Below are 15796 nucleotides of genomic sequence, written 5' to 3' on the forward strand. Positions count from 1 at the left end.
TATTAACAGTGACAACTCATACATCTGCAAGTGCCATGAGGGATTCATGCTGAGACAGGATGGAAAAACATGTAGAAGTGAGTAGCTTGCCGTTTTTGGGGGGTTATCCTTGTTCTAGTTCTAGTAATCTAGGCATCTCAAGAAAAGGTTTAACTATCAAATTCTCTTAACAATTCTCAGATAAAGACCTCTGCAAATCAGTGAACCATGGCTGTGAACATGTGTGTGTTAACAGTGACAACTCATATATCTGCAAGTGCCATGAGGGATTCATACTGAGACAGGATGGAAAAGCATGTAAAAGTGAGTAGCTTGCCCTTTATTGGGGGATTATCTTTGATCTAGTTATGTAGGCATCTCAAGGAGTGTTTTAACTGTCAAATTCTCTGAAAATTTTCAGAGGAAGACCTCTGCAGATCAATCAATCATGGCTGTGAACATGTGTGTGTTAACAGTAATGACTCGTACATCTGCAAGTGCCAAGAGGGATTCATACTAAGAGAGGATGGGAAAACTTGCAGAAGTAAGTAGCCTGATCTTTAATAGAAGATTAAGTAGTAATCTCTCTTTTCCAAGAAGTGTTTTAACGAGCAAGTGCTCTCAATTATTTTCAGATAAAGATGTTTGCAATTCAGTTGACCATGGCTGTGAACATCTTTGTGTTAATATTGATAGTTCATACACTTGCCAGTGCTATGAAGGATTCATATTAAGAGAGGATGGGAAAACATGCAGAAGTAAGTAGCTTGATCTTTACCATACAATTGTGTCTTCAGCAGATAAGGAGAGAAGAAACCTCAGTTTTCTTTTAACTGGAAGACCATCCTTATGATGTTTGCATTTGTAAAAGTGATTTAATTAGCAAACCTTCTTAATAATTCACAGATAAAGACCTCTGTAAGTCCATTGACCATGGCTGTGAGCATATTTGCGTTAATACTAACAATTCATATACCTGCCAGTGCAATGAGGGATTCATATTAAGAGACAATGGGAAAACTTGCCGAAGTGAGTAACCTGACATTTATTTGCATATGTCATTATACACAAAGAAGTTCAGAATCATTTTCCTGGAATTTTGTCCTTGTAATCTTTGAATTTACAGCAGTACTTTAAATGGGATGCTATATTAAATATCCAAACTATTACCAGGTGAAGATATCTGCAAATCAGTTGACCACAGCTGTGAGCATGTTTGTGTTAACAATGATGATTCATACATCTGCAAGTGTCACAAAGGATTTGTCTTAGACATCAATGGGAAGAAGTGCAGAAGTAAGTATTTTTATCTTTAATACATTTAATTCTGTCTTCAGTATTCATGCCTTTTAGTGTAAAGTAAATTGATCCGGTATGGCTTCTTCAAAACTTGTAAGAAATCACAAGGCATACTTGACCAAAATGGAAAATTCAACTTGAAGCCTTTGTAAGCAATACTTATTAAGAAAGTAAGAAGAATTGGCTTTATAAAACAAAGTATAAAAATCATTATTTCTAAATCTTTTCTTCTTGTTTTTAGAAATAACAAACTTACTCATCTTGTCCTCATGGGTCATGATTTATAAGCCTGTGATCATTCTTACTGCTCTCCACTGGCCTTGCCCATTACATCTTAGAGTGAGCAGACTGAACACAGTACTTCAGCCAAGGCCTTACCTATACTAGTTAAAGAAGAGTAATAATTTTCCCGCATATTTTATGCCTGTTAATATACCCTGAATGAGGTTTCATTTTTATGCAACAATATCACATTGCTGATTAACACTAGGTTTGTGATCTACTATATCTACCAGATTCTCCTCTGTAGAACAGCTGCCTAACCTTTGGGATATTAGGTCCCTCCTTTCCAGCAATTAGGATACATTCCTCTTCTTTTATTACTAGGTTTGTATTGCAGCAGGATATCCCCATGAGAAGGGATCTCATGAGCCATCTAGTCTAACTCTGCACAGGCACATAATTTACTGTTCCTATACCATCCCAAGTGGATAGCTATTTAGCCTCTTCCTACAAGCCTTCAAAGAAAGTGTCATGGCTTCCCCCGACTGTTGTCCTACTGCTTAAGGAAGTAGCAAGCTGTTCCCTGAAATTTTATATCCTGACCTATAGAGATCGAGGACTTGGTTGTGGTAGCCGAGTGGTCAACAGCCAGTCTCTTCTCCATGGATCAGCTGATTTTACCCTGGTCCCAGCTCTTGCAGTGCTGCTAGCTGCATCTTGAGACTACTAGCTTCCATTTGCATTTTGTTGGAGAAGTGCTTGTGTTGTCAGCTCTCGCACACACAAGCTACCCCCACACCCGCTTTTAGAGGGAGTCCAGCAGTAGGCATCTTTCACACCTACCTTTCTTTTCTGACAAACTCAGCTAGCTAACTCCATTGGTCTTTTGTGTGCCATACTCTGTTCAGCAGTCAGTAGAAGTCTTTTGCAAAATATAACAAAAGATCACTTGTCTCTTTCTTCAAGTTGTAATAAGCAGCGCAACAATGAGTTACCGTCTAAACAATATAAGAAAGTTATCTTTTAAATGTTAATTACATATAAGCAACAATGTTTTATGTTACTTAAAGAATACAGCTATATCCCAATATGTAGTTGTATTCTGAATAACTATGCCAAATTGTAGGCAGGACAAAGTCCTAGTTGATATTTATATTAAGTTAATTTTTAGAGTTTTACCATGAAAAATATGCTAAATATGTTAATATCAACAAAACAGCCTAGCTGCTGAGTGGCAGAGAAAGCCAGCAATACAGATGGCCCAATGGAGGCTGCATCCCTCACTACGATGTGCAGCACTGGCTGGAGCCATGCCCCGCTGGGCGCCTGTGCTCTAAGCACCCCACCTGCTACTGCCACTGCTGCCTCCACCTGCTAGGGCTGTGCACTATGGGATGTCGGGGGGGAGCAGTTCCCACACTCCCCCATCCTCCCTCACATACCCACATGGTGCCCAGCCAAGCTCTGTGCTGCCACTACCCGCCCTGGGCACAGGCTCTACGCTGCTAACAGCCCCAGCTCCATCCTCAACCTGTACGCTCAGACCCAGCTGCAGCCCTGCTCCTGCTGCTTCCCTACCTGCTGCCCGGAGACTGGAGCCAGCAGGAGACCGGAGAAGCAGAGTAAGTCCCTGGTGGTTTGAGCAGTGGCAGCAGCAACTCCACACAGAAGCTGAATGCTGGCCGGGCCAGTCTCTTCCCCCCATGTGGGTGGAAACAATGCAATAGGGTATGTTTGGGGGGTGGGTGTGTGTGTGGGTGCCTTGCTCCCAACCTCACTGGCAGAAGGGCTGGGCAGGGCACAATTTGTTGGTGGGCTCTGTGGACTGGATGAAAGTGCTTGGCAGGCTTGATCTACCCTTTGGGGCATATTTTGCCAGTCCCTGGCCTAACAGATCAGTACTCTGAGTCTGCTGATCCTGACACTGATAAAATTAATAAGTCAAAGTTAATTGGGTACAGACAAAGGAGATATTGGAAATGTCTCAAAATAAAGGCATGAATCTTATAGTCTTCCCCCAGACAAATTTCCCCTCAAGAATTGGTGTGAAGTTTGATGGTGAATGAATATTACAAGATTTGACCTAAAACTATTTAAATACGTATTAATTTTTTTTTCTGTCCATTCTCAATAAGAGTCCATTTCTATGGGAATGATGAATTTAGAAATAATTATATTTAATCCTCATTAATTTTCTTCACTATTTTTATGCCTTACTCAAGCAGTAACGAAAAAACCTGAAGTTTCAGATGAGAAGACAGCATAAATAGTAACATGAAATAAAAAATATAGTTATTTTAGTAGGATTTTCAGCAGAGAAAAACTTCATAATAAGCTATAATAATTCATTTCTTGTAAAACTGACAGTGAACTATTAGTACATTGATTTAAAGACTAGCCATGGCACTGGTCAAGGTAATATCTAAGATTATCAGTGCATTAGCGAATTTAGCATCACAGCACTCCTGGGACTTAGGAATGTATTACCAGTGATTTCTGTTTACAAAATGGGGTTAAAACACAAAGGGCACATCTGCACATGCACTTACTTCTGTCTGAATTTACTCTGGTGTAAGATACTCCAAAGTAAGGGTTTTTGGCAGCTGCCCACACAGGCGGGAATTAAGGAGCAGATTTGCATCCAGTTCTCTGCAGCCATGCAGTGGGCCCATGGTGCCACCAGGGGGGGCTCCAGGCTCCAACTGGGTGCTAGCTCAGGGCTGGCAGGGATCACTGGGGGAGGAACAATGTCCCCCTGCCCCAGCAGCAGGAAGCTCCTGGCCCTGGCTCCCCAATCAGGGACATAGGACTTGGGAAGAGCTGCAGGGTAAGGACAGGTTGTTATTAATTTTTAGTGAGACTTAGGTATCTGAACATCTTTGAAAATTGGGCCCTATTGACTTGCTTAGGCTCACAGGGGATGAGTTTAATACAGGTGCCAAGTTCCAGACTAAAGCCCTAATCACTGGTCTGTCTTGCTATCTTAATTTTTTGCTTTTATTTTATTCATGCAGGATGTACTGAAGGCCCAATTGATCTGGTGTTTGTGATCGATGGTTCAAAAAGTCTTGGGCAGGATAATTTTGAAATTGTGAAACAGTTTGTCTCTGGAATCTTGGATTCGCTTGAGATTTCTCCCAAATCTGCTCGAGTTGGTTTGCTTCAGTATTCCACCCAAGTCCGCACAGAGTTTACATTAAGACAATTCAACACAGCCAAGGAAATGAAAAAGGCTGTATCCCAAATGAAATACATGGGGAAAGGTTCCATGACTGGACTAGCCCTGAAACAAATGTTTGAGAGAAGCTTTACTGAAGCAGAAGGGGCAAGGCCATTTTTATCAAGGGTCCCTCGAGTCTGTATTGTGTTTACAGATGGACGAGCCCAAGATGAAGTCTCTGAGTGGGCTGGCAAAGCAAAGCAGAATGGTAAGCTGCAACTTCTTCATCACTGTTTTTTAGGGTAGTATTATGAATAAAATGTTCCAGTGTACCTTGATCAAGACACTGGCTAATGCATGTACTGCTGTAGCCTCTGCAGGGGAGAATCAGTTTTACCACAAAGAATTACATGTTGAACCTTCAGGGGTTGCGTACTTCAGTACACAGTAGTTTCCTGGCTTACCTTGAATATTGTGCCATGCTTTGGATGTATGCATAGAGGAACTTAACCTGGATGAAGAATTAAATATCACACAAGAAAGTCTCAGAATACCATACATGCACTGTTCCACTGAAGAACCACCTGGCAGAGATACCATATTACATACTACTATTGTTAAAGTACATCACAGATTTGGAATTAATTATAAATTGCTTTATTGTCCCTATCTACTGTCCTTGTGGGGAAAAAGAAGCATGTAGAGGTCTGTCTAGCTGCATGAGAGATTATGCTTAGATTTAAACAAAGACTGGTGATTTTGACCAGTAAACATGGTTCTGTATACCTGTAAAGTTCTACTCCAGGAGCAAGATGGCAGAAATCCATTCTGATCAGTTACCTGTAACAAGAATCACTGTTTCTGCATACAGAGCTGATTGAAAGAATTGCAAACTTTCCACAAAAAAAGGGGGAGGGGATTTTTTTCCTCAAAACAATCAAATTCTGTTTTATTAACAGTTCTTCTAATACTTGGGGTGATGGACTGTGACAAATACAGTTGCCAAACCCCTAGGGGATATTTGAATCCATTATCACTTCCCACTTTATCACTTGATCAAGTGATGATGCACAGCTGAATGCAAGCAGTGACACCAATTCCTGTAGCCCAGGTGATATCCCTCTTGTAATGAGAAGAAAGGAAGTAAAATTACAAGATGAGAAAGGAGCAGTGGGGTAATGTTCAGAGTAGGGACAATAGCTTGCAGTCTCAAAAATCCATAAAATGCCCCTTTTTAAACTTTTGAAAATTGGACTGAAAACTCATGGTTTTAGTACAGAGATAAGTAGGGTCTGGAAGTCTGCATCAAACCATGCAGACTTTGTAGAATAGAGGATTTGGAGAGCAGTGCAAATCAGTCTCACTTTTACTAAAGAACACATCAGTTTTGGATCACATATACTTGCATGTGAGACACTATGAGCCAAATACCTCCCCAGTGTAATCCCATTGTAGGCTATGTCTTTATGAGTATGAATTTGGCCCTGAATGTTCTGTTACTGATATCAACAAGTCTTTAAAAAGCAACAGACCTCAGCATGAATGGTCCCATTCATTAAACTGAATCAGCCTCTGTAATATGTTGGATGTTTTATTTTCCTGGCTAGCACAATGTCAGACACAATCTTGATAGAAAATAAGGACAGTGCATAATATAATGTTCAAAGTGGAGATAGACAAGATGCATTTATTATATCATCATGCCCTTCTGCACTGCCAGAAGGGCAAGAGATAGAATTCAGAGTGGGTACTCAGATGTTATCAACCAGTAATAAAGAAGGAACATATGCAAATGCCACATCCTACATCTTATCTGAAACAAAGCATGGAGGCATGGCTATCTGATGCCTTCTATGTGAAGTTTTTTCTTACAAAGAGCTTCCGGCCTTGAAAGATTATTGCTGCATTATTTTTTCAAAACAGCTAGGATCTCAGGCAAATATCATGTATTCATTTCACAGTGACATTTTGCTGATAGGACAAGGCTCAACATTAAACACTATTCTTAAAAATCCTGGGCATCAGTACAGTGAGGGCATTTTCTAATGCCAGGCCTGACATAACCAGAAACAAGTATAGTAGAACCTGGATAATTCTCAGAGTAGGTTCCTTACCCTTTTCTGAAGATGAAGATTTGTGAACTAGTTAGGTAGTTGTTGTGGCTCTGTATACCCCTATGAGGGACTCAATGAGGTGTCATAGCTGCAGCTTTTATTTCAAAGGGCATTCCAGTCAGCCGTGCACAGCCATAGCTGCGCTCCAACTGTGTGGAGAAGAGGTGCCCTTTGGAATATATGCCTTGGCAACCTTCTATCCACTAAGTGGGTTGTGAACTACCCAGCTCTGAACGATTCACGCTCTACTTTACTCAGGTTAGACTACAAGTTTCATGCCAACTGCTGGAATAAGGGATATGAAGAGCGCTCCATCTTACACACAGTGTGTTTGACATCCCTCTCATGAGAGGAACTCGAGAGCTATTTCTCCCAGCCCAGCTCTCAGGGTGAAAAAGAGCATTAATCCCCTGAAACCAGACACTTCAATCATACAGACCATGGGCCAGATCTGGCTGGTGCTGCTCCTCGAGGTGCCGGTATCCCTGTTTCAGTACAATAGCTCAGGTACCCAGAGAGGTAAAAGCCATTGCCTGCCCTTTCACCTGTGGAGTCCAATAGTCCAAAACTGGCCCAGGAGACCAAGCAAGCTAGAAACCCCTGCCTTAAATAAATTTTTTTTTTAAAAGACTTGTGTGTATGTAATGTCCCAATTTCCCTTCTAGGGGCTGTCAGTGCCACTGCTTAGGTTGATCCAAAATGTTCTCTCTCCCTGCATCTGCTCTTTCAGTGCTCTTTCAGGTTCATTTGTCAGTGGCAGCCAAGCCTCTAGGGTTTTTTAGACTGGAACATTTCTGGTTAATAAAATCAACAGTAAAGCACTCCATTACTAGAACAACACAGGCAGTAGAAACCAGCAGCACACTTATAGAATGGGAAACTCCCTTCCTGAGAGCACGGAGGCAGAAAGGGATCTTGGAGTCATTACTGACACCAAGACGAACATGGGCCGACAATGTGAGGTCATGGTTGGCAGGGCTAACCGGACCTTGTTGTGCATCCACAGATGCATCTCAAGTAGAGCCAGGGAGATGGTCCTCCTGCTCTATGCGATGCTGGTCAGGCCACAGGTAGAGTACTGCGTCCAGTTCTGTGCGCCCCACTTCAGGAGGGATGTGGACAACATGGAGAGGGTCCAGAGGAGGGCCACCCACATGATCCGGGGACAACAGGGCAGACCCTACAATGAAAGACTGTGGGACCTAAACCTGTTCAGCCTTCACAAGAGAAGGCTGAGGGGGGACCTGGTGACTGTCTATAGACTCACTAGGGGGGACCAGAAGGGTTTAGGGGAGACACTGTTTTCCCTAGTGCCCCCTGGCATGACAAGGAACAATGGACACAAGTTATTAGAGAGTAGGTTTAGATTAGACATCCGCAAGAACTACTTCACAGGGCGGCTAGGAGCTGAAACCAACTTCCTAGGGAAGTGGTGCTGGCTCCTACCCTAGGGATCTTTAAGAAGAGGCTTGATGACTACCTGGTTGGACTCATTTGAGTCCAATCTTTTGTCCCGCCCAGGCGGGGGGTTGGACTTGAAGATCTACAAGGTCCCTTCCGACCCGACTTCTATGATTCTATGAAACACAGAACTTGGGAGCTTACTCTGCACTATCTTTCTGCCACTGGTGTGTGCAGCACCTCTGCTGGCAGAGTTACAGTATCTCAACAAGCAAAGGCTTCTGCTGCCATCCAGCAGCCAGCTGAAGGTGTGAGAGACATTACCAGACCTGCAGTCAGCTGCCAAGGCCTATTCATGGCTTCCTGAAGTGCCCTTTGTTTGTGGTGTCCCAGCTGCTATGCAGACTGGCCAGAAGCACATGAGCATGCACGCAGTCTGGCTTACCTGGTGGGGAAGCTGCTGCCACCAGAAGTTCTGGTGGTGGAGCCACTGAGTGTATACCTAAGCAATGTGTAGCTGGAATTATCCAAACATCATCTTTGTATCCATATTTGTGATGCTAGGTAATTAATTAATACTTGCATTTTCCTTTCAAATGGGTGGCGGATCTGAATGTTGCTCTAGTTAGTAATAGCATGCATTTTTTTTCTGGCACCCAGGTATAACCATCTATGCCGTTGGAATAGGAAAAGCAATTGAGGAAGAACTGCGGGAAATTGCTTCTGAGCCATCAGACAAACATCTCTTCTATGCTCAGGATTTCAGCTCCATGGGGGAGATAAGTGAAAAGCTAAAAAAGAGAATCTGTGAAGGTAACATATGCCACTTTCACTGAGAAAAAAGGAAATAGAAAAGGAAATACTGTAGCTACTTCTAGTAATGGATTTCAGAACCAGGACAGAACATTAGAATAATGTCGTCTAACCTCCTTCATAATACAGGCCCAGGATATACCACATAGTGGTTTATCTGAAACATGAGAAACTTGAGTCACTCAGCAAGAGTCATACTTTGACTGCTTAACATTTGAAGAACATAAAACCTTAATCTAGGGCCAAAGGCACAGATCATTTTTTCCTTTTCTTTTCTCAATTCCAGTAAAGGTGTTTATAAAACATACACTTTTAAAACCCAAAAGGATTGGGAATATACCCTCCCCCTGTACTGCAGTTAGATCAGCAACTCGCTGAACCGCACCCTGCTAAAGCAACATGATTTAATTCATTAGAACACTGGGGAAAATATTCAAAATTATTTATGTTTTATTGAGCAATTTGAATTGCTCTTAGGCCTGTATTAGTAGCTTTGTATTTAAGGGTTCTTTTTAGCATTTCCAAAACAAGTAGTTTAATAGTCTGCCAGCGGAGGTGGTTCAAGCACCTACATTGAACACCTTCAAGAGCAAATCGGATGCTTATCTTGCTGGGATCCTATGACCCCTGCTGACTTCCTGCCCTTTGGGCAGGGGGCTGGACTCGATGATCTCCTGAGGTCCCTTCCAGCCCTAATGTCTATGAAATCTATGAAATATAATCAGGAAGTAAACAGGGAGAACCTCAGTTTGTACAGAAGCCCAGGTCTTTGGCTCTCCAGTTCAGAATCTGACCCACACATTGTGTAACAAGTATGAGACACTCGCCTGTGAGCTCCTTTGTAAAAACAACAGGGAATCTGAGTTGGAAGGGGTATCTGTGCACCAGGGACCAAGCTATGCTCTCTGCCCAGTCAAATACTCCTAGCCCTTAAGTGTCACTCATTCATTCATATATCATTCTGAATCAGGAATCTCAAGAGGTTGCTTCATTTTCACTGCATTTAATCATTCCAGGGGGAAGTTTTGTTTGTTTTTTGGTTCTGCTGTACAAAACTGGCTGGCAAGAGAGCACGCTACAGGGGAAAAAGAGTCTAAGAAACCTGTTTACTGTCTAGTCTCTGCCTTTGCCTCAATCCTAAATATCTTACTGGTAGGTCCCTCTGATCTGCAGAAAAATAATATGCATAAAATTAATCCTCTTGCTGGACCAACAAACAGCTGATGACACTCTTAAAAACATGGCAAGATTTCTAGTCCAAAATTCTCTGGCAGCTACCCTGCCAATTTCTGTATACCATCTACCCTGGCGGTCCATGCAGAAAATATATCCTTCAGGTAGCTGCAGCACCATTTAATCGCCATATATTTCATTTAGTTTTTCAGAAATGTGACTTGCTAGAAAAACTTAAGTCAATCCTGCCCTCTAGTGTTTTTAAAGTAGAAACTTGTCCTCCAGTATTCAGCAAGCCTCAGTCCCACTAGTCTGTTGCACAGCTTCTTCCCCATTCCTCTCATAATAGGGAACTGACTTGGATTTGTGGAATTCAGAGGCAGCCCAGGGTTTGTTGGATGCTTCAAGACCAACTCCTTCCCTTCAGCTCAGGTCACCAGAAATTCCTGCCTCCTGCAGAGGAACAGGCTAACTGTTCACTTTCATTGGATTACTTTGTTTTGTAACTTTGATTTGTGTCCTTCTTTGTACATCCAGCAACTTTATTTCAGCTTCTCAACTAAGGGATTACTAGATGGTCTCTAGCCGTCTGCTCCCTCTGGAGCTGTATCGGGTGCCTTTCAGATTGTGCAGACAGCTTTTCCTAGAGTGAGTTATGATCTGCCACCACAAACCAACTACCCAAAGTAGGGAGTTTTCAGTCACAAGAAGCTTAAAGCCTTATCCCAAATCCCCCAGCCTGAAGTCATGGTTCTCCCAAGGCAGACTGAACCAGGAACATAACCAGGATTTCCAAGTAGAAGAAAACCCATCCTAGCCTGCTCTTACAAGTTAAAGGGCTATGATTTATATTGTTTAATGAATAAGCAGTACAAAATTGGGGTTCACGGCCTTTTTCCTTTCTATCCTGAGAAAGTGTTTTCTGTGGCTTTTCTCCTACACAAGAAACTGGGCTGTCCTCACTTGACAACTATTAAATATTGTTTTGTTCTCACTGTTCAAAATGTGGGTGTATTTACTGATTTCATAGATTTCATAGACATTAGGGCTGGAAGGGACCTCGGGGGATCATCGAGTCCAGCCCCCTGCCCAAAGGGCAGGAAGTCAGCTGGGGTCATAGGATCCCAGCAAGATAAGCATCCAATTTGCTCTTGAAGGTGTTCAATGTAGGTGCTTGAACCACCTCCGCTGGCAGACTGTTCCAGACCTTGGGGGCTCGGACAGTAAAGAAATTCTTCCTTACTGAAGATGGTTAATTTCCTCATGGGCTTTTCTGTGGTGCTTATGACTATTTTATGGGAGCGCTACCCAATTAACTAATATGAATTAATTTCTTGTCACAGCACTATTGAGGACCTGATAATATTCATAGTTAACTGGTGTTTGACTGAGTTACATAAACATATAACATCAAAAGTAATTTTGGGTGCCCAATTTCAGACACCCAAGACCTAACTTTTCAGTACTTAGCACTATGTAACACTTATGTGCAAACCACAGTTCCTATTATTTTTAGTTAAAACAGTTCTCAGCACTTCTAGAAATGAGACCCCACTACTTGAAGTTAGGTGCCCAGAACAGTGTAGGAATATCCATCTGAGCCTATCAGCCCGCCCAGTCAGTGTGTTTATAGCACTTAGCCAATAGCACCCAATAAAGCAACGGAGGTGGCAACACATCCATCTGTTTGACTCCCCGACTAAAGTGACCAGACCCTCATTTACAGCCAAGTCAACTGCAGTTTCATTTATTCATTATACATGCCCAAGACCAGCTTTTTTAGTTGCTACAACTTCCAAGACTTGACACCAGTTTATATTCTATATGAGAAGAAGATAGATATGGAGGTATTGCTGTGGATGCGAGGAAAAAGTTTTTCACAAAATGCAAAAAACCCAGAGGGCTTTTGGGAAATAGTTCTATCATTTCTTGTAGTCTTTAGCCTTCCTTTAGAAAGTTGCCAATTTTCATTACACTCATAGTTGTAAAGGTCTTACTTGTCTTGCTTGGTCTATCCAGTGTACCAGTTACTACAGGCAAGATGTTAAAATTCTGGAAAACCAATCACAGAGGGAACAAAGGCTCCCGCTACAAAATATCTAGTGGTATTAAGTGGGGAGAAATGTACCACTCACATCTGAGGAAATAAAAGCATCTACAGTTCTTGCTGTGATGGAATTGTCAGTTATCCTAGTGTGGTAGTTAAAATGCTGCTTTATCCTGCCTTCCCCTATCCTGTGACCTGCCAATTGCTACTTTCCATTTTGATGAGAACTGTGAAGCAGAATGAGTGACTTGTTGCCTCACTCAACTCCCCCATGTTAAATGAGAACTCAGCTTCAGTAAGTTCTCTCTGAAGGCAGCATTAAAACTAGAAACACTACAGCAACAGAATATTTCTGGTAAGTAGAGCTAAAAGGTTCTGTTAGAGCACTTAAGGGCAACACTGCCTTTTCTCCAATTTACATGGTAAGAATCATCATTACCTACTCACCACAAACAGGGAGATAAGCTGCTAGTAAGAAAAAATCTGTTCAGTAAAAAAGGGTCTTATTCTTTATATCAGAATTTTGTGCACAGTTACATTTCTCTGAATATGGTCTCATTCCATTTTGGTAATCATTTCTGACAGCTGTGGAAGATCAGGATGCATCAGCAGGGAGCCCTCCCAAGCCTGGTCAACATTCTTCAGGTTAGATGCTTTAACTAGGTGATCTGCTCCCCTCACCGGTGTCATGTTGCCTCCCTCACCCCACTCCAGTTTTCTTTAGGGTAAACCAACCACCTAGACAGAGACTTGGACAAAGATCCTCCCCCCACCCCTGAACTTCTGCAGCGATGCTCCGAACCTGTTCCAAAGCCGCATGCTCTCACCTTATCACCATGTTTAGATGCTGTTACTTCTCTACCCCAGCTATAGTTAATTTTATTTACAATCATGTCAGTCAGATCCAACATGCTGGGGACTAACAAACTCCATCTACAATCCAGGCCTAAATTCACTACAGAGTAAATAGATGTTGTTTTTGAAATCCTCAACTTCTCTGGGTAAAATAAAAATCCATTGAGTAGTACTTCATAAATAGCTCCCACTAAAATGGATGAGTTCACTTACTGAAGTCTGGCATAAAAGTGTGGCATAATCTAGCCTTACATGAAGTAGCATTGTCAACAAAAAAAGAACAGATGTGTTGTATAATCTCTGTTTTTCGGGGTGTTTTTGTTTTTGCAGGACTTGAAGCTGCTACCATAACCATCACAGACCTCCTGGCCTGCTCCAATTTTGCAGTACACCACAAGTATCTTTTTGAAGAGAGCTGGTCAAAGACAACAGGCACATCAGGTAATTGTCATTTACATCTTTAGGCACCAGGCCTTTTGATCACAGATTAAGAAAGATACACAAAGTTCGGAAAATCTTAGACAGACACCTGTGCCATAGCAGCCCTCTATTACCGGTTTCTTCATGTTACCCTAGTTAACTCTTCCACAATCCTCAATTAATGCAACTAATTCTACACGATTAGGATTTGTTAAATGATCCTTTTGGTATTATTCCATGTTTCAATGCAAGGAAGCTACATTGAATATATTGTGGATTAGTAGCTTCACTACCGTGTCATTTTATGTATCACAGCTTTTAAAAATGTTTGTTTTTCCAGCAAATCCTTCAAAAGATAAAGACCACTGCAAATGTGAAAGTCTTGTGACATTCCAGAACTATGCAACCACTGAAGTAAGAAAACTAACTCAACGATATATCCTTTCTGAATGTTTCTTAGATCAAAGAAATAACGGAAGTTATGCAGAAGGGGAAAAAGGTTAGAGGATGCTACCCAGAACCATGCTTTTGTAGTGCAAAGTTTAGAGTATTCTATGACCCACAAAGCAGTGCGGTGTTAGGAAAGTGAGCCAGAGGCAAGGTTCTTAAGATTTTGAATCAGCCGCTCCTTCAGGAAAGGGCCCAAATGTTCTTTAATAGAGTTCATCTTCGTTGTTCATAACACTTGAATAGCAAACCAAAAATCTTTAGAGGCAGTGATGAAAATGGAAACTGAATTTGACCATTATCGGTCTTGTGTTATTCTGTTTCATTCAGAACACTGGCAGAACAGAAGGAAATGTGTTCAGATGAAAGGAGTCATTTAAAATAATATTCCAAATGAAAAAAGCATTATACCAGAACAATCATGCTGATTTTAAAAACAAGCCCTATTACTTACAATGTTAAATACAAAAGTGTTGAAAATGTGTATACTTTTCAGAGGCCCCATTACCTCAGTGCTTTGAAAGAATTTTCCAAGAGTTTGTGAAAGGTGTTTGGGTAGTCAAATAAGACACCCTACTCACTTTTCTCCTTCAGTAAAGAGAAGTATTGAGGATGAAGAACAGTAGGTAAAAAAAACAACATCTAGACAGAAAAGCAACATTTTTTTCCAGGAGTTACAATGCATGCAATCTTTGCCAAAGCCAGCCAAAAGGTGGCAAACACCAAAACGTGGGCACAAGAACCACAGCTTCCTAAAGCATGACTACATGTTCAAAAAGGAAGCTGAAGTAGCATGGACTCTAAAGGCTTAGACCAGTAGTTATCAACCTTTTTAGACCCCTTAGAAATGTGGAAGTGCCTGCTCCTAGCTTTCACTAAATTTCTTGACCATGGAAAAATAGAGCAATTCTGTTGCAAGCAATTAAGACCACAACAGGTCACAATGTTTTTGATCATAACCAAGCCCTGACAGGATGTGGAAAGTAAATACATTTCTATAGCCCTTCTTACCTATGTGGCCTGATCCAGGTGATCCCCAAGAATACCTCCTGGCTCACCCCAAAGACAATGGTAGTGACAGCAGCTGCTAGTCCTCTTATATGTTCCCTCCTCTAAAGTGCCCCAAGCACTCAAATATGGATTCAAACTTTCTAGCTCAATAAAAAATTATCTAAAGCAGTTACACATAATTTATCTTCCTGTACACCCTTTGCCTAGATGTAGGACAAGGTTTTTTCTGTTGAAGCACTTGGTTTATAGCGGGTTACAACTGCTCAACACTGAAACCGTGTTTTATTTTAGCTAGTCCCAAGCATTGTTCATTTAGTGGCAATACAAGCTTATTTTATCCTGTTTTTTAATTAACCAAATCCCTTAATAAGTAATGGCCTATAGCTTGTGTGCAGACACTTGTTTTTATTTTAAGTTAGTAATGCTGTTGCAGATAAAAGGAACTCAAAATTTTTTTGTAGCTAGCAGTATTATTTAGCTGTATAGCTCCTTGTGCTCTTATGGCTAGGCCTGTAAACCAAAGGAAATAGGGGAAAAACAAAAACTTGAGGCAAGCTTGGTAATATGAAAGCAAGACTACAAGCCTATAACCACTAGCATTTTATGGAGAAAAACTCCACGCACAATTGTGTTTTTCATTCTGTAACAAGTCTGAGACATGGCAGCAGCAAAAAGTACAATGACAGTAGTGTCAGAGTAACATGCCAAAATGCTGAGTAAAAAAAAATATGAAAGCTGTGATCAAAGGCAGAGCACGTTTAGCTTAACTATAGCATTTAGCTCGTTAGAAACAAGTTTGTAAGTTTAACATGTACTGATCTGGTCATATTACTACCTTTTAGAAGAATTTTACCT

General features: G+C 41.4%; 1 protein-coding gene across 9 annotated transcripts in view; it reads left to right on the forward strand.

The window, feature by feature from the left end:
- The window catches only part of MATN2 (matrilin 2), an 87106-nt gene that overhangs the window by 70861 nt on the left and 449 nt on the right, over positions 1-15796 (forward strand). For 2 of the 9 annotated variants that reach the window (XM_019550985.1, XM_019550997.1), the window contains 9 exons: positions 181-303; positions 401-523; positions 615-737; positions 1153-1275; positions 4515-4928; positions 8836-8988; positions 12794-12853; positions 13394-13504; positions 13824-13919. In XM_019550985.1, coding sequence (XP_019406530.1) covers positions 181-303; positions 401-523; positions 615-737; positions 1153-1275; positions 4515-4928; positions 8836-8988; positions 12794-12853; positions 13394-13504; positions 13824-13919 — 1326 coding nt within the window. Of the gene's footprint in view, positions 78-180; positions 304-400; positions 524-614; positions 738-885; positions 1115-1152; positions 1276-4514; positions 4929-8835; positions 8989-12793; positions 12854-13393; positions 13505-13823; positions 13920-15796 lie in introns of those variants that run through there. The other 7 variants (XM_019550990.1, XM_019551004.1, XM_019550961.1 and 4 more) reach the window with 6 other exon arrangements.

This window comes from Crocodylus porosus, unplaced genomic scaffold (assembly GCF_001723895.1).
Source record: "Crocodylus porosus isolate Cpor-Errol unplaced genomic scaffold, CroPor_comp1, whole genome shotgun sequence".
Classification (NCBI taxonomy): Eukaryota; Metazoa; Chordata; order Crocodylia; family Crocodylidae; genus Crocodylus; species Crocodylus porosus.